This window comes from Dermacentor andersoni, chromosome 3, assembly GCF_023375885.2.
Source record: "Dermacentor andersoni chromosome 3, qqDerAnde1_hic_scaffold, whole genome shotgun sequence".
Taxonomy (NCBI): domain Eukaryota; kingdom Metazoa; phylum Arthropoda; class Arachnida; order Ixodida; family Ixodidae; genus Dermacentor; species Dermacentor andersoni.
The window spans coordinates 158,018,529-158,041,816 of record NC_092816.1 but is presented as its reverse complement, the minus strand read 5'-3'; the positions used below and the strand labels follow the sequence as shown (position 1 = coordinate 158,041,816).

At 45.2% G+C, this 23,288-nt stretch overlaps 1 protein-coding gene across 1 annotated transcript; it reads left to right on the top strand.

The window, feature by feature from the left end:
* Positions 1-13,572: 13,572 nt before the first annotated feature.
* On the top strand, positions 13,573-19,536 carry LOC129383000 (uncharacterized). The gene is made up of 2 exons (XM_055067190.2): positions 13,573-13,800; positions 19,178-19,536. The coding sequence occupies exons 1-2, from the start codon at positions 13,573-13,575 to the stop codon at positions 19,469-19,471; spliced, it is 522 nt and encodes a 173-aa protein (XP_054923165.1). The 3' UTR covers positions 19,472-19,536.
* Positions 19,537-23,288: the final 3,752 nt, after the last annotated feature.

Genomic DNA, 23,288 nt, shown 5'->3' with positions numbered 1-23,288 from the left:
AGAGTTGCAAGAGTGCTGATGCGTCACTTGGCCTCTCCTGGGGTACGTCATGCCGCCGCAACGCCGTCACAGCGTACTGTGCGCCGGTACACGTGCAGGGATCCTGATTGTCAAATCAAAGCCGCCGCCGGCTTTCTGCGTGGTGAAGTAGCACATTATATGGGGTAGGTGGGCGCCACATGAAGGCGCTTTTTTTTTTCTTCTTTCCTTTTACGTGAACCTCCACAATTCTTTTGTTAGGCAGATTAGCAGTATTTTGTGTCGGAGAACATCGATGTGTGGTAAACTGCGTGACGGAAATCTGGTGACGCTGGAATTTTTTTGCTTGCGAACTTGTGCCACGTGGTGGTCTGTGATGGATTGCGCAATGAAGAATATTGCCTTTTCCATGGCAGTGTACCACGTTTGTTGTGCTGAGGGAAAGTGTGCGACGAAAAACAATTGCGATGACGGCTCATCTTTGCGTATGGAAGCGGACGTTGTGCGTGCGTGCGTGTGGGTGTGTGTGCATGTGTGTGTTTGTGCGTGTTTGAGAGAGAGAGAGAGAGCAGAAAGAGACTGTAGACGCCTGTTGCGCGTAAGAGGCCACTCGTAGTCATCAGGCGCCGACAAAACTTCAGGACACGTAATTTTTGAACAGGCAAGAATGAATGAGACGCGATGATTAGAAAAAAAGATTTATTTCAGCATATTCTATTGACTGAAAGTTAAGACTACGAAAAAGCTCGTAGCATGTTCTGATCACTGCCGAAGCTCCGTGTATACCCTACACCACGGGGAATGCACAAAGTAGAAATAGCTGAAATTATCGCGTTTTAAAGCAGATCCGATGGGTCTTAAGTCAATACGAACTTTCTTTTTTTCCCTTTCTTGTTATGCTCTACGGCGCGAACTTTATGCTGGGATGATGCACTAAACATACAAAAATTGGGTCTTTTAAAGTTGAAAGCAGCAAAGGGAGGCACATGACACTCTGGAGGCATCAGCTAAGCGAAGGTGCTGCGCAGCGGATTTTGTGCGCTTTCGCTTTGTACGTTCACATGACCATGGCTAACAAATAAAATTAAATTTTAGTGTTTAGCATGCCTAAGTTGCACAGCGGTTTATGGCGGACGCTGTAAGGAAAGGCTCCGGATGAATTTTGACCATGTGGGGTCTCTTACCATGCTCCGAAAGCACGGTAACAAGTGTTTTTGCATTCATGCCTCGTCTGAATTCAAGCGCCCCCGTGATGGGTATGGCTCATAGTTTAGAAGTAGTTAATACTGTAGCTCGTTTAAGACTACAGTGTAAATGGGGCGCCAATTAGTACCTTCATGACAATACAATAAAACTTTTTGGCCGAAGGCCCGTCAATAAGCTCAGTATCACTTCGGCACAATCAAAATGTGCATCTTCTGTGATGAAATGTTCCCTGTCGAATAGCAATAACCTTTTGTGGCTGTTTGTTCTACCGAAGAGGCGCATGCTTACGAAATCACTGCATGCTAACTTAAGGGAACCGTGCACTCAACAACAACGCTACGTGGCTGTGCCGGTAAAGCAGGAACGATTATACTTTATAAGCACAGTTCACAGATGCCATCACTTCAAAAAATAGCAATATGACGAAATTACAATCTCGGCAGTGGATGTACGATCTCTTGAGCAGCAAGAACATGTCGCATAACGTTTTTTGTCAACCAGTGCCCACTTCGAAAGTGGGGCAGACGAGGGGGGGGGGGGGGGGGGCATCCGTAGTGACGTCGCGCTGTTTTCAAACAGGGCGATATCTATTCACACGTATTTTCATACTGTCGTGCTTTCACTGGGTGGCTACTACATTTTGTTCACAAGCGCGAGCTTTGAGTTGTGGCCGCTGGCTGATGAAAATGAATCCCTCCGCTTGCTTGACGATAAATAGGTTCAGATGTGCCATTCCTTTTAAGGAAAACTTCAGGATATTATCCTGACTGGTAGCTAACCTCTGTCATCGAAAAGAAAAGTGCACAATCATTGCATTCTACTAGGGCTAACGTACGGGACAGAACCTTGGAGGTTAATAAAGAAGCTCGAAGCCAAGTTAACGACCACGCAAATAGCGATGGAACGAAAAATGCCAGGCGTGTCGTTAAGAGACAAGAAGAGAGCGGTGGGGATCAGGGAGCAAACCGGGATAGCCGACAAGCTTGTTCTCAGTAACAGAAAAGATGTGGAGCTGTGCAGGCCATGTAAGGGCAGACAGCCGGTGGACCACTGGAGTTGCAGAGTTGGTGCCAAGGGAAGGGAAGCGTAGTCAAATACCACAGAAAATTAGGTGGTGTGATGAAATTAAGAAAAACCATGAGCCAGATGAATTACCAGCGAAGCTGTTCAGCGCTCGACACAGAAGTGACGCAGAATTTCGAACAAAGGTACCAACACATTTCCTCTCTTGATCGGTGGTCATCGCGACGATATATACGCACACTCATTTTCGTACCACCTCTGTTATTAAACGCGCAAGCATATCTATGCCTACCCAAAGAGAAATTTCTCTCTCGCTTAAGACAATGGATTACTCATGCGCTCTTAAGCCATGGCTCATATTCCCTAAGCAAGCAAAAAAATATCTACCTGAAAGTCTACAGATCCCGAAAATGGTGTCTATTTATAACTAATCTACTGAAAATGCATATTCAAGTGACGGAATGCATAAGCTCTTGCATACAATGAAGCGATTTAGCATTAAATTCGACAGCTTAGTTTTTGCGCAGGCAGATTTGTTGACTGACACGAAAAATCCACGAAACCCTCAACATGAACAGCTTCTCTGTAAAATTTGCATGTGCAAGTATGTAATCAGCTAGCACCAGACATGGGTAACTGGACATCGCTGGGGTAGGCCTACGTATTGCAATGTACATAAAAATTCACTGATAATGAGAGGATATTAAAAATGTCAAGCGCCGTATAACGACTTGCAGCAGAGCGCAGACCGCCACCTTTGTAACGGCACGGAAAAACGAGACTGCTCGCTTCACAGCATAGCTGCAGGCATAGCCGCTGCTTGCAACCGTGTTCTGTGGTGTGCTCCCACTGCTGTTCGTTGCTATATGCTTAACAAGAGGTTCAGGGCAGAGTCGGCAAAAATTTCGACACATTTTCTGTCTTTTTTGCAATAGACATAGAACACGGGCGAATAATATGAAGTCCGCATAAGCATTGGCCAACGCTGCCGACGTTTTGAATCTCATTCCCTCGTGCCTGTTTGTGCACTTGTGATTAGAGCAAATAGCACATAACCAACTAAAACTCGTAGCACATAGCAAACTTCATAGCATAGAGTTTCATATCAGTATAACTAGAGGTAAAATCTGGCGCTGCGATCGTTCAACCATCATGGGAATGATGGGAAGTACAGGCTACGGATTGGCATTCTGTTTACTGGCGAACGAATCTACAAGTATATTTTGGCAGTTTTGGTTTCGCTCCAAGCGCAATTGCTATAACCTGTAGTGGGACAGTGCAACGGAAAGCTCTCTGCCTTTGTTCTGTTGCTCGAAGTGGCGATAGCGTGCTGGGCCAGCGGCTGTTTGTGTCGCAGTCTGGTGTCGAAGCCCTGACGAGAAAGCGATGGCATCGTAAACGTTGACAGAATATGTTTTGACCGTTTGCACCTTGGTTTGTTATGTGTGTTAGGTTGGCGCTGTAGCGTTACGTGCTTTATGAAACTTCAGAATAGGAAAAAGAGGCACTACTGATACAAGACATAGACAGTTGTTCTTCTAGTCGCTTGACAATCAAATTTTATTGAGAGCTTCATTATGCATTGCTCGTTTATGTGCTCATTGAAATGCGTGTTTTAGGACTTTGAGAACGCAAACTTACTTCTGGTAGGAAAGGTTGCTGCTTCCTGGCTGTAGTCAGGTGTCGCAAAATGGGCGAAGTGCAAAGGCACGCCGTAATGCTTCGGAAGCCGTGCGTCAACATAAAATTAAAATGAAGTATACTCATAGGTGGCCTCAAGCATCCCTGCTAGCAGTGCAGCAGAGGTGCTTAAAAGTACTTGAAGACGTTCAGCAATGGTGACAGCCGACGTGCCTTTCGAAAGAGCGACAGTTCACAATTAGGTGCCTGTCGTCTGAGAGAAAAATCTCGCGTTCGCAGCGAGCAGGCGTCGTAGCAGACGACACTTCTAGCATTCCTCTCAAGGGCGCAACACTTTCTCACAATAAAAAATTTTTCTTCCCATAAATATTTGATGAGTATTTTTATATAAGTACATGCACGGTTGTCATTGCTGTTGTAAAAATAAATAAAAAATTATACTCTGGCACTAAATCGGGAACAGAATTGCAGAAGAATGCATACCCTGGTGTGTCCTGGTGTAAACCATAGTAAAACGTGCTTCAATCTCAAAGTCATACAAAGTTTATGTACCGTGTTGCGCATCATATATGACACTGCAGTGATAAAATTCAATTTTACGAGATAATATTTGAGTATAGCTTGATTTACTGCGCCTTAAATAAACGCAGATGGTCTATAGATCAAAGTCAATCCGAAGCCGACTCCGAAGCCTGTACTTCCCATCATTCCCATGTAGGTTGAGGCACGCTCAGGAGAGCCCCGTAGGCACAAGTGTTACATTTCCCTCTAGGGTATTTATTTTGGAACTCTATGCTCCATAGCAAATAGCAATGAATAAGGTTCCGAACTGCGTTTATATCGCTGTTTGATTACCGATTACGTGTTGCATTTTGTATTGATGCGGAGTGTAGGCATTTGAATTACAGTTTTCTTCACTGCAGTCTGCGTCTCTACACGAATGCGTGTGCGCGTGTGTCAGGGCAGTGTATTACGATGACGGTGATCATCAACTCAAATTGATTCGCCGCACGCCCTGTCATGCTAACGCCACGCAGCGCATCACGCTGATGCTGGGCTCCAGCCTCATGTGGACCATGCTGGCGGTGCTGGACCGGCGCAGGCACTCGGTGGAGCACACTGCCCGCCTTCTCTTCTTCGTAAGCCTGGGCGCTTTCGTGGGCGTGCTCAGCTGCACCTTGCGTATGACGCGCCCCCCCGGATCCATCGCCGTCAACGCTTCCGTGGTCGTGCGCGGCTTCACCACCGCCTTCGCGTTCGCTGCCAGGTACGCTTCTGCATTCATTCTTCTGAGCACGGTTTTTAAGAGGAAGCTATAGCTCGCCACCGAGGCCATTGCTGCCTGTTCGGAATTTGGTGAACGTAATGCGTAGAAACGCTTTATTGCACAACATCATGACTGACTTGGGTGAAATGTGCTCCATTGAGAGATAAAGTTAAATAATACTCATTGTAGCAAGTAACGTTTTCACTGAGGCCCCTTAATATTTGCAAGAATAGCCAGCCAATTTTAAGAAGTATGTAAGCATACAGATATCAAATCGATAACTACACACTAAAAAAACAATCAGAAATCGCAGTTTTCTAAATTGCATATATTATAGTAGCTTAAGCGGAGAAAGTTCACACAAAAATTTACAGCTTACGTCAATTGCTTACAATGTGTACGACAGTTCTTCACATATTACCTATGTTTACCCACCTATTACTTGATCCTCAATATCGTATTTCAAAGGGATGTATATTACAAAACCTTTTTTTCTTTAGATGCATTACAAGGTGCAGCCTACAGAATTGTGATATTATTTTTCATTGCTCAGTATGGAATTGTGAAACTAAGTTTCGTTTTTCGGTATTTTGTGGTTTTCAAAAACCTTTATTCAACAACTTTACCGCCTAATGTTACGGCCTAAATAACAATTCTGCTTTCAACAGTCACTACATTCCAACTTTATTTTTATTTCTATTACATGGAGCTTCATCGCTATAAGTGCAGCGGTTGCCGAGAAAAACAATTTATCCGTTCCCATGTATTTAGATAAAAGCCTTTGAGCTAAAGCTCCCTTTTACAGCACGGAATTAGCTTTGGGCCAACTTTCGGTATACCATAGAAATTTATACAAAGCGATCATTCAGCACTAAGTTAACACACTTGGATGATAACTCTTGTACGTCTATTCAACCGTAAGCAATTTTAATATATCATTGCAAAAATCTCGTTATTGGCTTTAAAAAGAGACCACTTTTGTCGCTTTCCATTACTTTTTTAAAATGTCTGGAGCTTGAAGTAAAACTCATTAGCGAAGTTCGTTGCAAGATGAATAATTTTTTGCAATCTGTAAGGGTGGTGATGACGCTCAAGATTAGCCAACAGGAGGTGGTCTTCTTAACTGAGAAAATGATTTTTCATGCCTACGCACAGCAGCAATAATCCTAGCGCTTGTAGGCGTCCTGAAATACACTGCTACTGGGATATCGGCACCATTGGAAGGATTCTAACCTCTGAAAAATGTAACAGTTTCGCCATAAGGGCGAAGCGATGAACGCGATAGCAAACATGTTACAATAATAAACGAAGTGTGAGACCCGTAGCGCTGGTGGAAGTATCAATTTAAGTAAACGTAGACTGACTAAGTAGTATGAATTTAAGTAAACGTAGGCTGAATAAGTACTATGAATTTAAGTGAACGTAGGCTGACTAAGTAGTGTGAATTTAAGTAAACATACGCTGACTAAGTAGTATGAATTTAAGTAAACGTAGGCTGACTACGTAATATGAATTTAAGTAAACGTAGGCTAAGTAGAATGAATTTAAGTAAAAAAAAATTATAGTGTTTTACGTGCGAAAACCACTTTCTGATTATGAGGCACGCCGTAGTGGAGGACTCCGGAAATTTAGACCACCTGGGGTTCTTTAACGTGCACCTAAATCTAAGTACACGGGTGTTTTCGCATTTCGCCCCCATCGAAATGCGGCCGCCGTGGCCGGGATTCGAGAATTTAAGTAAACTTAGCCTGACTAAGTAATATGAATTTAAGTAAACGTAGGCTCACTAAGCAATGTGAATTTAAGTAAAGGTAGGCTGACTAAGTAGTATGAATTTAGGTAAACGTAGGCTGACTAATTAGTTTGAATTTAGTAAACCACACCTTTCTAGAGTGGTCGAGCGGCCGGCTACGGACTGCGCCAGCGTCCGTAGCTGCTACCTCACTGTGGTGGCTTGTTTCCAGATATGTTTTACCTATAGCCCATGCCAACAGCTTGCGGCACGACCATGCATGGCCTCATCGCGGCTTCGGCCTGTGCTTCTTTTTTTTTTCGAAAGGTGGCGGACAATACCGTTTGACCACTCTTGAAAAGTCTGATTCAGACAGTATGTAACGTTACTTGACCGAAAACGAAGTCCTGGATAAATAGGACTTTTTGCATTTAAGTATTGACGAGATGTAGTGATGGCAACGGGGAACCCGCATTTTATCTGATGACTCCGTTTAGCAGCTGGTAACTCGTTCATGCCACCGTACTAAGATGTGTGGATAAAGACTGCTGCTTGTTTTGGTTGAAAATGAACCACTTATCCAGATGCGTCTGAACATATAGGACAAAAACAGAAAGGGCTGAACAACCGCTAGCTCATGCCCTGAAATATCCTGTAACATGTATGTTACATTTATTCTGCGCTCCACGACCAACCTTACAGCACACAGAATAGTTCCAACTCTTGAAAGGCTTTACTGCAGTTTATCGCGAAGCATGCAGGCGTATAGGCTGCATACTTATAGTGGCGCGTCCCATTGCATCAGCTCACATGTGCTGAGGTGCATCACGTGTTCTCACTGCTCTGTAACTGCAACGTGACCGCCGTCGTGCCGGGGTCGAAAATCAACCCGTTCTCAACCGAACACTCGTGAATTCAAAACGCACTGGGAACAGGTATTGTTGACCCGGAGATTCATTTGCCTCTTTTCCCGGGATTCTCGTTGGACACAGAATTTCGACCGGCAAAGCAGTGGCAATGAGTGTACCTGTGTGCTACACAATTAAGAAATAATTACGGTACAGGGTAATCACTTCTCAGTTTCCTGGATTTAAAAAAAATAGCTTGTTGCAGATAACATAATTCTAGTCTTTAAGCTGGATTATTCAGAGAGGCTGACATTACTGGCACGAGAAATCTAAACACATATTCTACTCATTACTAAAACTTCTCTTATAACTTTTAATTCACTAACTTACGGCACATATTGCAATTTGCGAATTGTAGCTGATGAGATTGCGAGGCGTATCAAGTTGGAATTAAATTCCAGAACGACACTAGTTTGGGAGAAATGCGCCATGAAACTCTCTGTAAAATAGACTGTTTTTCAATTTACATTTTTTAACAAAACGCTCTCTTATGCATTGAAGTACAAAATTAACTGGAAATCCCATTTATTTGGTCCCACGTTTTGGTAAATAATGTCACAAAACTGCTGTCATCATAGATATTCATTTGAAGTGGATGAATCTTGCGAGCTCACCGGCTACAATTCGTAAATAGCGACATTTGTCGTCGTGAAGTAATTGATTAAGAAGTAAATTAGTCAATTACTGTTAATTAGTAGTGTACGTGTTTTGATTTCTCGCGCCGGCAATGTCCGGCTCTTGGAATAGTCCTGCTTGACAACAAGAAGTCAGCTTTCTGCCACGGGCTATCTTTAAAAATTGCGTAAAGATTGCATACGACTACCCCGCATAAATACTGAGCATATCATGGACTCACAAGTGCCTCTAGAGAACGATGTCTTTGTTATCAAGCTAAGTGTCTGTCTGACTGAAAAAGAAAGCTCATGATGATCAACAGCTCCTTTATTTTCATAAATTTCTTACATTTAAGTTACCCCATACTTGGGCCATTGTGGTACCTGCCACTGTGTATGTTTCCACTTCATGTCCGATTCCCTACTATTGGTACGCATGCCACTGAACTCAAGGTGCATGAAATGCCTAACTGTATTTAGATACCAATGTTAATCCTTTCCCCGCCCTTTCTCTTTCCCCGACGAGCATCACCCATTGCCTTCTTTCTCGTGGCCTCGCTGCGTCGAATTCTCACATTGCGCGTAGCGCTGATTTGGCGTCTGCTTTCCGCCACAGATTGGGAGCGGCGCGGTGCCTAAACACAAGCTTGGACCATATTAGTGTGAGCGTTGTGGCCTCTGCAGTGCATAAATGTAAACATTGCATGAGATCACACTGCATTAAATTACAAGTTGCATGCGATAAAAGCAATGCGCGTGTCGCATTTATTTAGCATATCATTTATTTACCGCCTCACTAAGGCTCAAGCTTCACATGCGCATTTCGACATGTGCATTGTAGCTTAACATTTTTTTAAGAGGAGTAATCTTTTTTTGTGGTTGAAGACACAGCCTTCCAAGGATCTGTTCGCCATATGAAAAGCAGCTGTTTCCACGTAAATCCAAATGCTGCGTTCATTCTCGCAGGTTCATGTCCTTGATACATCTCCGCATCGTAGACTCTGCGGCGCTGACAAGCATGGCACCCGTTCTGGCAGGCCTACCCACCATGGCGGGGTCAACGACACGGAGACCTGTATGGTTCGTCTTCTCGCTGGTGAGTAAGGCATGCTTGCGATGGTGGGCGTTAACTCTGGTTTTCCTACTGAAGCGCAGGCAAAACGTGTAAATCTTAGGGCCTTCATTAAATTGTTGCCTGACTTGCACAAGCTACGACTACTTACCTAATGTATGTACACTTAAAGGTCGAGTGTATGGACAATCTAATAGTTCCAACATGCAGTGACTACATGCCCATGTTTACCTTTGTGACAACCATCGTCCCTCTCGTCAATTTTGTTTGTGGTGTAGCAGTGTTATTGGGTAGCCGCTGAACCGATTTCAATGGAACTAATTACATTTAAAAGGAAAGTAGTCAGCGGTCAGAGTATACATTCTATATTGTTCTTTTATTGTTTCCACATTCTGAGTGGAAGATGAGCAGAAACAAATGTTTATTACCATGCTTACCAACACGGCAAGCCTGTACGAAAACAGCCGTCCCAACTTCTTGAAATCCTCTATGAAAGCGTTTAAAGGTACAAATTCAATATGTTCAGATTCCGTAACGTCATTGCTTTCTGCATTACTTTTGAAAAAGTGACATTCACGAATTATTTTATAAAACTGACTGGTGGCAAAATTTGTCAATATTGTCCACTGTACACGTCACAGTAGACGTCGTTTTAAAAACTGAGACTATAGGCTTTTATGTGCAGACACAAGTCTTTAAAGTTCACTTCCTGTCTTTCTTTTTATTCGTGTCATATTTTGTGAATGGTCTGAAGGTCTAAAGAAGAGTCTGCTCCGAAGAGTCGCAATTTCACGCTTGAATTATTTTAAGTTCACCAAATTTGATCCAAATTGATTGCAGGATGAGCACATCACAGTGATTCTGCATTCTACATGTATATCAAGCACTGATAGGAAGCCTTCCTAGCCGTTTAGGTTGCCATACACAAGATGGCCGATCTCCCGACTACACCTCCATTCAAGCTGACCGCTGTGTGCAGACATCAAGGATGGAATGAGGGAAAAAATGCACAAACTCCACTAGAGTTGCCAAAGTATGCGTAAGCGTACCCCCAAGTGTTGCCGTTATGTTACGTTCTACATGTTGGAGCACAGGCCGCCGTATGACAACCTGCTGAGCCAACAACCTGGTGACCCTTATCATAGTCCTTCATGGCGCCATAAATTTTCGTACTCCATTAGAAATGACAGGTCTTGTCCGCTAAAAAGATGTCACCCACACAAAAGAGTATTCGTACGGTTTCCTTTACCGTAATTAGCTACAAGAGGGCTCATGCTAGGATTATTCGCTCCGTTCACAAGGTATATTTTCTTCGCAGCATCACACTTGTTCGAACAGTTCACATGATTTTCGTATTAATTGTGGTACATGATTTTATTTGCCAGCTGTTTTTGCTATGTCCTTGTATTAACATCAGACTCCGTATCATAGACACGTTGCCGTCCGTCGTAGGCATACCTTTGTCCACACCTTAAGCTCCAGGATCAGCAAAGCCAGGAGACCAAACGCCGCGCCACTTCAACTTAGTGCTTAGTTGAAACTATGAGTAAGATAATAAAAACGCTGAGGCTCTCAGCAAGCAATACAACAACGCATTGCCCAACAGCAAAAGGATTTTGATAATTAGCAATGTTTAGGCGTTTCTACGTTTATTCATCTCGCATGGAGAAGTGTAGCGTCGAAAGCTTGTCGAAAAATGATTCGTAGCCATATTACCGAGGAAAGTCCAAAGTAGAAAAAAATGATGAAAAGGTCGAAAACACATCAATTAAAAACTTGATGTTTGTCAGTGACGGACACCGCACTGCTACCCCATAAAGTGTCATGAATAGTGTGAAAAATCCGGCTATTGCGCAAATACAGCAACAGCTAGAGAACATCAGAGATTAAGCAGAACTTCGGAGCACACCCTTAATGTTACTGGCTTCAGCAGCAGCACACGCCTAATAATACACTTCTCCCCCGTTCGCTTTCGGCGCGAAGTTGTTGACGGGGTACACAAGCCGGTTGTTCGTTCTGTGCACAAGCGAACACAGCGAACATGTCAAAGTCCCGAGAAAGACAGAAAAAAAAATTTATCGACTGGCAATCACACAAAGATTAAAAGAAACACAAAAAAAGACACAAGAACACTAACACACATGCACCTAATCTAGATCAATGATGAATACAAAAGAAATACAACGAACAGTTAACAGTAAATATAGAAATTAACACTCCACAAAACACGCTTAGGGGTGGTCAACTAAACAGAGTTCAAAAGAAAACAAAGGATAGCATACGCATGGCCGGGCAGCAGCAGCATGTCTATCAAGCGTGGAGTCGACGGCAGAGCTTTCGCGAAGAACGCTGGCAAGCCGATCTCGTTTTACGGTGGATGCGATTGCTGGGCTGGGTTTCCCGGGAGTCTAAGTCCGACGTCTTCCCTCAAGCTGGTTGAGCTAACTTGAGGGGAACTACGGTGAGCTTGGATGTAGACGTGGGTTTGTCGTCTCCTACGTCAACTCTCGCAGTTAAGAGCGGCTAGGCGGCCCCGGCAATACTCAACGGCACTAGCTCCTTGACGCTATTCAACATATTGTAGGCTCAGCTTCTAGACTGCTTACCTCAGTCTAAAACTTGCGATTAAATAACTTCTCCTTTCCCTAGTTCCCTGTGTTGGGGAACCGTAGATATTGGTGACGATCCAATAAAGTTCACCCAGTTGGATCCCGCCTCCTCCCAAGGTCTCGGCCGCGCCCCTTTTAATTAGGGGTAAGGGAACGGGTGATTCCCCGGGGCATTGAGAGGTCCCGCACTCGTATTGCACCACACACGCACACCCTTGAGTCCGTGGCGGGCCTCTATTGTTCGTTCACAAACACAGGAGAAACGACGAGGTCCGGCCATATGGCGCTGTCGGCACACATACACTGTCAGCACTGCGTGGACACAGGATTGCATAGACACACCAAATATTTCGGGGTATTTGCACCCCCGCCGTCTTAGTAAGCTTCTCAATGCGGGGCAGAGAATACACAGGTGTTCCTACAAAAACCTCTCTGGGCGTCACGGTCGCTACGACGACAAAAGGACAATAATCTCTAAACCTGCTTTCGGCTTCTTTCGGCCCCAGTGGCCCGAGTGGCCGGAATACCCTTCTTGATCGCCGCTCCCCATTTTCACGACCTTTTGGCACCCGTTGATCGGTGCTTCGCCGAATAGAATAACGCTGCACTGTCACATACACTTATGCACTAAAGCTACTCAATGCACTTTGATATGACAAATGAGAGCGCGCTACAAAGATGAAAGCACGCGCAATCCCCGGCTATCAATTGTGGCCTCTGGCCGATCAGCTGCAACAGCAGCTTCCACCGCTTAACCGCGTCACCTCAAGTGGCCCACACAAACATAATTATGTTGGTAAGACTGCTGCCCGCCTATCGTAGGAATTCCTTCGTACGTCGGCAACTGCGACGGCTGCTTAGTTTTGTCAATCGTCTTACTGTTACTATTGGGGTAAGCATTGAAGTTCGCACCCGCGCTGCCATCACATACACGGTTCTTGTCGACTACAGCGCAAATTCCTTGCTGCGGTGCGCATCGCAAGCTTTTTGATCTAACTAACGGCTTTAGCGTTGCGAATACGCTTTTATCGTAAGAATTTTCTAGCACCAAAACTTGCTGGTAAGATCGTTTGGTCAACTGGGCCCCTTATTATGCCATATTGTTCTTTTTTGACCTCAAATAGGATATAAGTACTTTTAACGACAAAATATCGAAGCAACTGATAATCAGGCTGCGCTATAGAAGTCACATCATCAAGTATAAAGTGCTTCAAAAAGTGTGGCCACCGTTTCGATAGGGGCCCTATATCTAGTTCGTGAAGGAATATTATCAGAATGGCAGTGAGACATAGACATGGACAAGCAATAGGGGATTATGAGTTCTATTATCTGTTCTTTCTAATAGGGGGGACTCTTTTATGCATGACAATATTTAGCTCACGTTACGTGTACTTTGTTTATGCTTGTCTATCGCCGTACTTTCTGTTGTCCTGCTGCCGCACTTATAGCACAGCAAAGTACCACGAACGGCTGACTAAGCTTGGCCACTCTTAACCCCTGCAGACATGCCTGGTAACGGCCATGGGGCTACTGTTGTACCAGGACGAAGGGATGGGTTCGCAGAGACTGCAGAGCTTTGGGTGGGCCTTCCTGTCTGCCTGCCTGGTCGCTGGCCAAGAGTTTTTCGCGCACACCACGAAGGACATCCCCCAGGGGGTGCTGCTGTTCCACTCGTCCTTCACATCGCTCCTATTCTCAACCCTGCTCGCCGGCAACGTGCTCGAAAGCCCCAAGGCGCTGCTGACCAAGGTCCCCGCGCCCTTGCGTCGACTACCACTCGTATCGCTTTCATTCGCTTGGAAGCTCAACCCACCCGCCGCTCTGGCTGAGCATACATGGCATTCTGACGTGGAACACGAGGTAGCGTGTGCAAATGTGGCATTCATGACGTCCGCATCCCAACGATTGCGTAATGCAACATGCACCTTCATACGCTTTCCAGGTTAGAGGCTAACTGCAAAAAACCTGTTCTTCGAGTTACTGACTAGTAGAAATTATTTAAGCAACCTTGACAAGGTTGTAGGGCTGGTAATTCTGCAGTTTTCCTATCGCCCGCCTTTATGTATGAATTAGGTAGATGATCGTGCCCCTGTTGCTTAGTGCATATGACGGAAACCTCAGACCACAACTTCTGAGCGAAAGAAGATATATACAAACGAAGCTTAAACCTTTCGTCGGCGTTATTTTTGCGCCATCAAACACATTAACAGAGTTTGTGTGTTGTGAGCGAAGCATAAGGTGGTTACATCTTCCGTCAAAAAACAGTGAACCGATCCCCGAGACTTATGTATATCTACCCACTACTGGGAACTCGTCCAGCTTTTGGGCTCCACAGAAATAAGTCCAATTCTAATCCTTTCCCATACTCTACCAATCAAGATGCGCTGTTTGCGGTCTTAAAATACTGCTCGGCCCCACTAAACGCAGGGGTAATGAGTGCAGCTGCGACGCACCGATAACTGAATGCAGCTGCCGTAAATCGCAAAGCGCTTTGAAGCTGTTAGAATCATGAGGTGATGCGAGCAACTGGGGAAAGAAACAATGGTACCAGCGCTAAAATTCACAGAATGTGTTCCTAAAACCAAAGACCTTATCGGGGATGGAATAAACGGAAAGGTCGGCGGTATCGGAGGCCCATGTGGGCTCTGCAGGGTGATATAAATAAGGTCTCATTTGAATTAGGAGAAGTACAGAGCGAAATTAGGTTCAATGTAATAGATAGAATACACATGGTGCGCCTTCATTCGCACCGCAAAATTGTGCATGCAAATGGTGGCAGAAGTGAAGAATGTTGGCAAACAAGCACAGGGTGATGAAAATCTGATAAAATCACGCAGTCAGCAAAACGAAAGTCAAACAGGCAAACAAGCACAGGGTAATGGAAGCCTGATGAAATCACGCAGTCATCAAAACGAAAGTCAGGTAAACAGAGACGGTAACGAGGGTACAACGGGTGGTAAGAAAGTACATGCAAATTTACAAATAAAACGAGTTTCGCACGTTACACCTGCGCCGACTGCTCCCCCAGCACGCAAATTCAAATTTCGATTATCGCCTCTTCTCTCATCGCTCCGACCACGCGCTCGCTTGCATTGCAGCGCGTGTTATACCGGTGGTTGCGTTGCCACCATGGCTAGACTGGTCTCGTCATCCCGCAATTCGTGCACAGTATTTTTGTGTTGTGCCACAACAGCCTCTCAAACACGAGCCACTGAGTCAAACTCGTCAAGCTGAACTACGTGTTTCAGGGGAAACTCAGAGACGATTGAGGCAGACGCTGCGAGCCGTGCAACAGTAAAATCGAGCTCTTTTGTGTTCGCATGCCTGCTTTTTATCCCTGTGGTGCATTAAATTGAGTGGCCATTACATATATAGCGATAAACCTTAGTGAGGTTTTTACTTGCGGGCGCACTCGCTCTATGTTGGCCGCTTTCAGGAAGAAGCCTGCTGCCGGTCTTGCTGATGAGAAACATTGTCATCACTGAGTGCACAATATGGACTTTTGGAAACGCTGTATGCAATAGTGTGTTCTGGCAGCGATTAAAAAGCCAAATCACAAGGACGTTCGCTGGGAACTCCACACGCAGTCAGCAAGCCTCTGAGGCGGGCGTGCGTCGAACCGACAGTAGTACTACCTATCACAATTGGTAATTATGCACTGTTTTCATTAAGCACTTTAATTAATCTACTTTTATAAGCCTGTGCGAGATTTTGCTCTAGCATTTGACGGTAACTGTCGCTAAAACAAGAATAATTTCTCTTCCTTTTAAATATGGCCTTCATCTATGTGATGTTAAGTGTTTTCGAGATATGCGCAAGACTCCGACTACGAGCTGCGCAACGTTTGCTGTTTCTAAAACGCGCAATGACGTCATAATCGTATACAGAAGTGTCTGTCATGCACATTCCTTTTTAACGTATTTTCGCGTGGTGAGACGGGCGATCACTAGTCTATCAAGCCATTGAAATCTGTTGCACAAAACATGGCGCGTATGTATTGAGGAAAACTAGCAGAAAAAAAGGATATAATTTGTATACGAACGCTCCTACCGAAAACTGAATTGCACTCAGCGCCACAGAATTTCGTTGGCAGGCTTTAAATCCTAAAGAAATAAACAGTACTTGCTTTTGTTTCGCACGTTTCTAAGCGCAGTGGCTTCTGCGCCGTTGAATTTCTATCGGAAAGACAAACAGTAGACGTTTTTCGTTCACACATCTCTAAGCACGGTGGCTTCTCTTGCATTGAACTGGCGCATCCCTAAAGCTCAATGTTTCAAAATGTCTTGCGGATTATGTGTGAAACATATTTGGAATTTGAAAAACCGTTTTATGTCAACATTTTGTTTCACGCACTAAATGACAGGTACAGCAGACGCTCACCTTTATTAATATTCCGATCCCTACCCCCTTCGCCCCCCAAAATAAAGAAAAGGTATTCTGCATGGGACAGCTTCTGGAGAATGGCACTGCCGTGCACATATTGCCGTTTCCAAACCAGTAGACATGCTGCCGTTACGAAAATGTATTGTTCCGCGCGTTCCGTAAATACAGAGGTGTTTAGCTTGACCGGTATCCCGGCAAAACGCAGGCGTACGGGGCGTTGGGGCGGAGGCGTAAACGTGAGCGGTCTGCATGGCCACCTGGTGTCGAAGTGCTCAAAAAGACAGAAATAGCTAATATTGCCGTAACCAAGTGTATTTTACTTTGTTGCGGGTGTACATTTTTGGCAGCAAGACGATTGCGCCTGCGTTTTACCGGAATACCGGACAAGCTAAACCTCTCTAATGCTTCGTTGCGCGCCACCGGCACTCGCTCGCGCGAGCGTTCTCGTAAGGCTGCCCCGGCTGGCTGTAAACACAAATAAAAAAAAAACTACGGAAAGCTAATTGATCTATTACAACGGATTAGCAGCGGTATTCCACATTTAGGACAAAAGATTTATCCATTCAATACTGAGCCTATATAAAGGAGGGTTTGGCACAACTGCGGTCAAAAACCTAAAACTTTTTCGAAGTGCCGACGCGACAACTGGAACAAGCCCGTCTATTCTCCACAGAGTTGTATCCGATGTCTCAAATAGGGCATAGAGTGAGGGCAGGGGCGCTGCCGTCCAACATACAGCACGAGGGCCACCAGCAACGAACGACAGAACATGTGCACGCGCTGCCGTTCCACAACACCGCGAGTGCCACTAGCAACTTGAGAGAAAGCAGGCACCCTGCGGTTCAGCATACAGTGCGGCGGCCACGAGCAATAACCACGAGCATCGCGAGACAGCACGCATGCCACCGTTCAACAACAGCGTGCGGGGCACGGGCAACTAGAGAGATAGCAGGTGCATTGCTGTTCAACATATTGCCAGGGCCACCAGCAATGAGCTCGAGCGGCGAGACACCGCAGGTGCGCTGCTGCTGAACAGCGCAAGCGCCACGAGTTACTAAACAGGCAGCAACGTGGGCGAACAACTAGAGACAGAGCAGCGACCCTGCCGTTTAACATACAGCGCGACCACCGCAAGCAATTTCAGGGAAAGCAGGCGCGCTGCGGTTCAACATACAGCAAAAGGGCCACTAGCAACAATCCGAAGGAATGAGAGAGGATATGTGCCCTGCCGTTCAACTGCCCAAACGCCGCGAGCAACTAGACTGAAAGAGAAACATGGGACAACACAACGCACGCATAGCCGTTTAACATCGCGAACGCATCGAGCAACTATGGAGAGTGCAGGCGAGCTGCTGTTGAACATACAGCGCGAGGACCACGATCAACTAGAGAGACATAGCAGGTGCGCAGCCGCTCAACATGGAACACGAGGGCCACGATCAATTAGAGAGAGCAGGCGCGCTACTGCTCAACATGCAAAGCCTTGGTCACGATCAACTAGAGAAAAAGAGCGTAGGTGCGCTAGCGCTCGGCATGCAACAGGAGGGACACGATCAACTAGAGAGAGACCAGTTGCGCCACCACTCAACATGCAACACGAGGGTCACGATCAATCAGAGAGAGAGAGAGAGAGCAGGTGCGCCAAGGCGAAGCGAAGATATTAGTTTTATCGGCCGTGTAATGTGGTAAACATGGACATACTAACTAAATTAGCAAACATTGTATCACGCGCGCACAAGCAAACATGAAAACGTCTCACTAAATGACCGCGTAAACCCTGTCAAACAAAACGCTCCAGTGAGGAAACGCGGCAGCTGCAGCGAGCGATTTAAGCTTCGTGCTGCCGCTCGCATTAACGGGAACAATGCAGCGAAAACATAGTGCAGCCCGGACACTGCGCACCTCGCAGATGAGTTTCAAGGTACAGCGGACCCGCCGGATGCGCGCGGCCCCCCGGGCCGCCCAGATTAGAACTCGATCCCACTCTCCTCGAAGCCTTGCGCGCGACAGAATGAGGCGCGCTTCCTCACCGCTTTCGTCCGCTGCGTGCGCGAGACTGAGACGATCACCGGCTCAACCTCGCGCGCTTTCACTCTCACATACAGCATACGGCGCGCGGCGACAATTTTATCGCCCTTGGACTTGATAATGAACCCCTCGGCGGCGCCGACGGTGACGGCAGAAATGCGCCTGGAGTATCCATATAATCGCTATCGCAATGAATCCAAGATCTTATAACTCACTACAACTAACACAATTCATGCATTGTAGCTGCAATTGTTTGTCAACTGAAATAAAATTGTCTCGGACGTCTAAATTCCAGATATGACTATCGCATATTCATGGCTAAAGCTAGCCTCTGTTGCACCAGGCCAAAAACATTACTTCTTTTCATTCTAAGTTCGAAAGGTACAGTGAAACATCGCCATGATTACTTTATGTGACCACGTGCGGTAAGACGCTTAGAATGCTATAGTCAAAAGTACAGTCGATGGCTTTTTTTCACGATGGATAGTTCGACAGTAGCTCAAATATTGATACTACTATCCACAATTTTCCATTACTACTCTGGTCAAGGGCGTTTCTTAATTCAATCTTTATAAGAATGCAGCCTTAGTGACTGCGAATTAGGTCGGCGGGTCCTGTGCTTTGGCCACCGAAGTCATCAGCGCCGGCGAAAATTAAAATTTCAGGAGCCACGTTGTGGCATAGTGCACAACACTAGTGCGATCTGTGCTCCCAGGTCGACATGGGTGAGATGAGCATGGCCAGCCAGACGGCGTTCGCCTACGTCTTCTTCGTGTCCAAGGCGCGCGAGACGGACCAGGGACTGGCGAACATGTACAAGTACGCCATGGACGTGCTCATGGCGTGCGCTCTCACGTGGACGTTCCTGCCCGAGGATGTCGTGCCACCTTCCAGCTACGGAGCGGCCGTTTTCGTTCTTTGCGCCGTCGTGACGGCCGAGGTGCAGCGGCTGCACTACATACCCCGACCAGCGCCAGGCGCCAGGGTCCGCATACGCTTCTTCATGTGAAACCCTCAGCTTCACTCCGATTGCTCTTTTTATTCTCAAGCAATAATTATCAATATCGCCTCGTCTTTTAGCCTGTGTTATCATTGTAAAGCGAATCTAATAATGAAATACGCGCATTTGGTAAAATAAACGCATGTGTGCCATTCGTTCAGAGCAAAATGACTGCCTCTAACCTCGTCCGGTTCGTTCACAAAAGCCCTCCAAGGTCAACCAACTCAGCAAATGCGGCCATGCAGGGAGAGTCGCTTTGCTCGTGTTCTTCTATAAATAATATAAGCCTTTGATCGATACATTCTTTTGTTTCTTAGTTTTTTTGTTCTCCAGGCACTTTGTGGTAGGTAGGTTCTTTCCACGCTTCCTTTGAGGCCGCTGCAGAAACGAAGACATGCGTGGCCGATGGTGGAATTCTGACCTCCAGAAGAGCATCTCGATTCTCTACCCATGAGGCCACGATCGTTGTTTTTGTTTTCTTTATTGGCCGTTTTGAGAAAACAAAACCGAGTTTCACGGCGAAAACGAGTCAACCTGTCTTTGGCTCACACGGCAGAAATAAACTGTCTTCAATACAACCAAATCATCAAGCAACATAATTTAAGTTCTTTGCAGCTAAACCTACGCAGAAGCTATGTAACATTGTGCTGGATTTATGATCGTCCCAGGTCAAGAAGAATTTACATTTCATTACCGTAGTGAAAATGTCATTGCCATTTTACCATAAACCGCATGGCATAGACACAGCAGTGTGCGATTGTATAACAGGTATTCATTATGACATCCCAATTATTTGTTTCTCTCGCTTTCGCACTCTCGGTACCTATGTAAACCCAGCAATCGGCATGTCGTAAGTTCGCGTCCAGTGGCCGTCGTCGAAATCGTGCCGTCACCGTTCCACGATAGTTGTCACTGTCGTCTCACTGCTGTCGTCGCAGACAGGTTCGCCTAAGCCAAATAGCAGCTCGCCTTACACAAACGCGTTGGTCTACCTGGCGGCACTGCGTAACCTCGAACAATGCGAGGTAGCCACCTATCTGCAAACTGCTTAGCATAATATCGATACCCACAGTGCGTGGGTCCTTGGTCCTGCACATCATGTTTCCCTTTCTTGCGTTTCGAAGACACGATCTTCTGTGGCGAGATCTCCTGAGGCAATTCGAGGCTTTCTATATTGCATGTAGGAGAAGGAAAAGCCTGCCAAATGAAACTGGGTACGAAACATACTCACCAAGTTATTGTAGGGCTACGTATTCAACCGTAATGTGGAGTCATTACAGAAACAAGATCAAAATTTAACACAGATGCTCTCGTTCAAACTGGACATGCCTGAAAGCTGACCCGAAAGTGTGGCTTTATTTAATGAAAAATGCGCGCCGATCCTGGACACAATGCACTCTAAAAATGTGGGCCGATTTCGCGAGGTAGTGCAGTCTAAAAAGAAAGAACTAAATGTAAAGGAAAATAAAGCGTGAGTAACAGGCTCTATGTAAAGGTAACATGGCAAGAAAGAAAAACAAGTTCTTTGAGGGAGCCTCTGTTCGCTCCCTAATTACAGACATGGAAAAACGTGGAACAACAGACCCCAGGGACAGTGGCAGCAGCCACGATACTCGGTGAACTCTTATTGCTTGAATAAAGAAGCATTGTCTTTTCGACATTTTCTTTCTTACGTTTTTTTTCTTATTGAGAACAAATGGTGATTAATGAATTTAGGAGACCTGTACAGTTCCAAGACGCGCGCTGCAACTGAGGTATTGTCTGGTAAGTGTACGCCGATCTACACTAAAGTACAATCTATATAGGCAACTTCTTTTTCACTGATTTATTCACTGCCAGCATTGGGCAGTCTGTTATAGGATGGGGCTTCTGAAGTGCGCAACGTACAAATGCTGAGGTCAATAGCACAATGCCACTAACCTCTGTGACTCGTGAACAGAAGGCAAAAAGTGCAGGCAATTGCCAATTACCAAATGTTACCGATTTCGTTTAACGCGATTTTAAAGCTGCCCAAACAAATTATATTTAATAACAAAATTATTAACGGTTATCAAAAATAAATTTAGTATCGATTCTGCCTCTAGCTAACAACCTTATCTTTTCGATATATACGACACCGACAAACAAATGCAATAATCTCACAATTAGCCTGTAGCGATAATTTCAGTATTGATTTTTTCCCTGAGGAATGAAGATACTGCACGCACTCTAGCCTATTAGATCTGCATTTGTGTCTATACTCCTTGGAAGCGTTTTCTAAAGCAAATTTGAAATTCTGCTTCTGTATACGTCTTTGTAGCCACTTGGACCTGCAGAACTCAAACGTGTATCTTTTTTTTTTCAAATAAACACAAGAAATTGCCATCTTTTCTGGCAAAATTTGCGAGAAAGTATAATTCTACTAGCGCATCAGAGTAGTTTACACAATGAGTTTCAGAAACTAGTCACGGCTTGGAGTTCTCTATGTATATTGTGACCACTAAAAAAAAGAAATTCGAATGTATCACAGCGTGAAAGGGACGGTTCCAGCTGCTCATCCTGACGACTTCTACTGGAACGGCGGTGGGGCAAGGACCAATCTGCAACACGATGTTGAGCAGTAAGGACACATTCCTACTGGAAGGGCAAACTTTTTTTTTTTAAGACGCATTAGTGATCCCAGACGTGGCGCATTTTTGGGGGTAGGGGATGGGGAAACAGTATATTTCGGCGAGAAAGAAAAACGCAGCAGTAGGCAGCTGTCCAAGACCGTTTTGTTTTTCTTACTTTTCTTTTTTAAAGGGCGGGCCGGTAATTTGTTAGATCTTTGGCAAAAAAATACGACATACCCTTGTTCACAACTTGACGCATTCAAATGAGCAGCAGCGTTTACATATCCATAGTCAACCTAAACCATTGAGGCTTCGATCGTTCATATTCCTTAGTTAATTACTGAATAAAGCTCCTGGCGTTGTGCACATGTCATGTTGCTTCTCAGTTTAAAAAACCGTGAAATGTTTTGCTCCAGAACTTTGACAATACAATGCAATACAAATTTCACTCACTCTCGGTGAGTGACTTATCGACTTTGCATCCTTTTTCGCTCGAAAGATGTTTGAATGGAACGCGAAATCATGATTTTGTGGTGGGCCAGGGCTATTCATAGTTAGGGCGCCCCGACAGCAGCGGCGTGCTCGATATCGAGGCGTCCTATTTGTATTCCTTATGACCTGACACCAACCGTTAGTTGACCGAACTCTAGAATCGACGACGCTGGCAAACCCAAACAAGATACTTTTTTCCTGTTGTAAGACGCTTTGTCAAAATTATGGCATAGGACGTCGTCATGGTGCTCGCCTCCGCAGTTCACACAAACAAGAAGGCTAGCAGCTCTGATATTATGCCCTTCTATAGCCTAAGCTGTTTCGGTCTCCTGACACCTGCCGCTGGCTTGCTTTGCTGCCGTACAAGCAATTTTGCGTACAAGCTTATTTGCTTTCAACGGCGTTTTTAAAGACAAACAGAGAAGTAACATGTTGAATGCCAAGTTGTTTCTTTTCAAGTCATTGTAGCCATGACGACCGGAACAGAAGCAATATAGCAAGCTCCTACTCGCTAATGCTTAAACTCTGTAATCTGCTCTTTTCAAATTAGCTTGATGGGCGTTACCACCAAGTATCGCATGCTACCTCACAACAATAATTTGTTACATTAAAATGCAAAGAATTTTAAAACGGTCAAACGTGGTCAATGTAATCTTGGGGAAGTGATTCTTCGTGGTGACTGAAACTATGGCAATATCTGTTCATTTTATTTTTTTTTATTTTTCATTTAAAATACCCTCACG

What these genes read in the sequence shown, in the direction of transcription:
- LOC129383000 (XM_055067190.2), top strand. Translation starts at nt 13,573, where the DNA reads ATGGGGCTACTGTTGTACCAGGACGAAGGGATGGGTTCGCAGAGACTG. An exon ending in CCAAGGCGCTGCTGACCAAG is followed by an intron (nt 13,801 to 19,177) that starts GTCCCCGCGCCC and finishes CTGTGCTCCCAG; the next exon opens with GTCGACATGGGTGAGATGAG.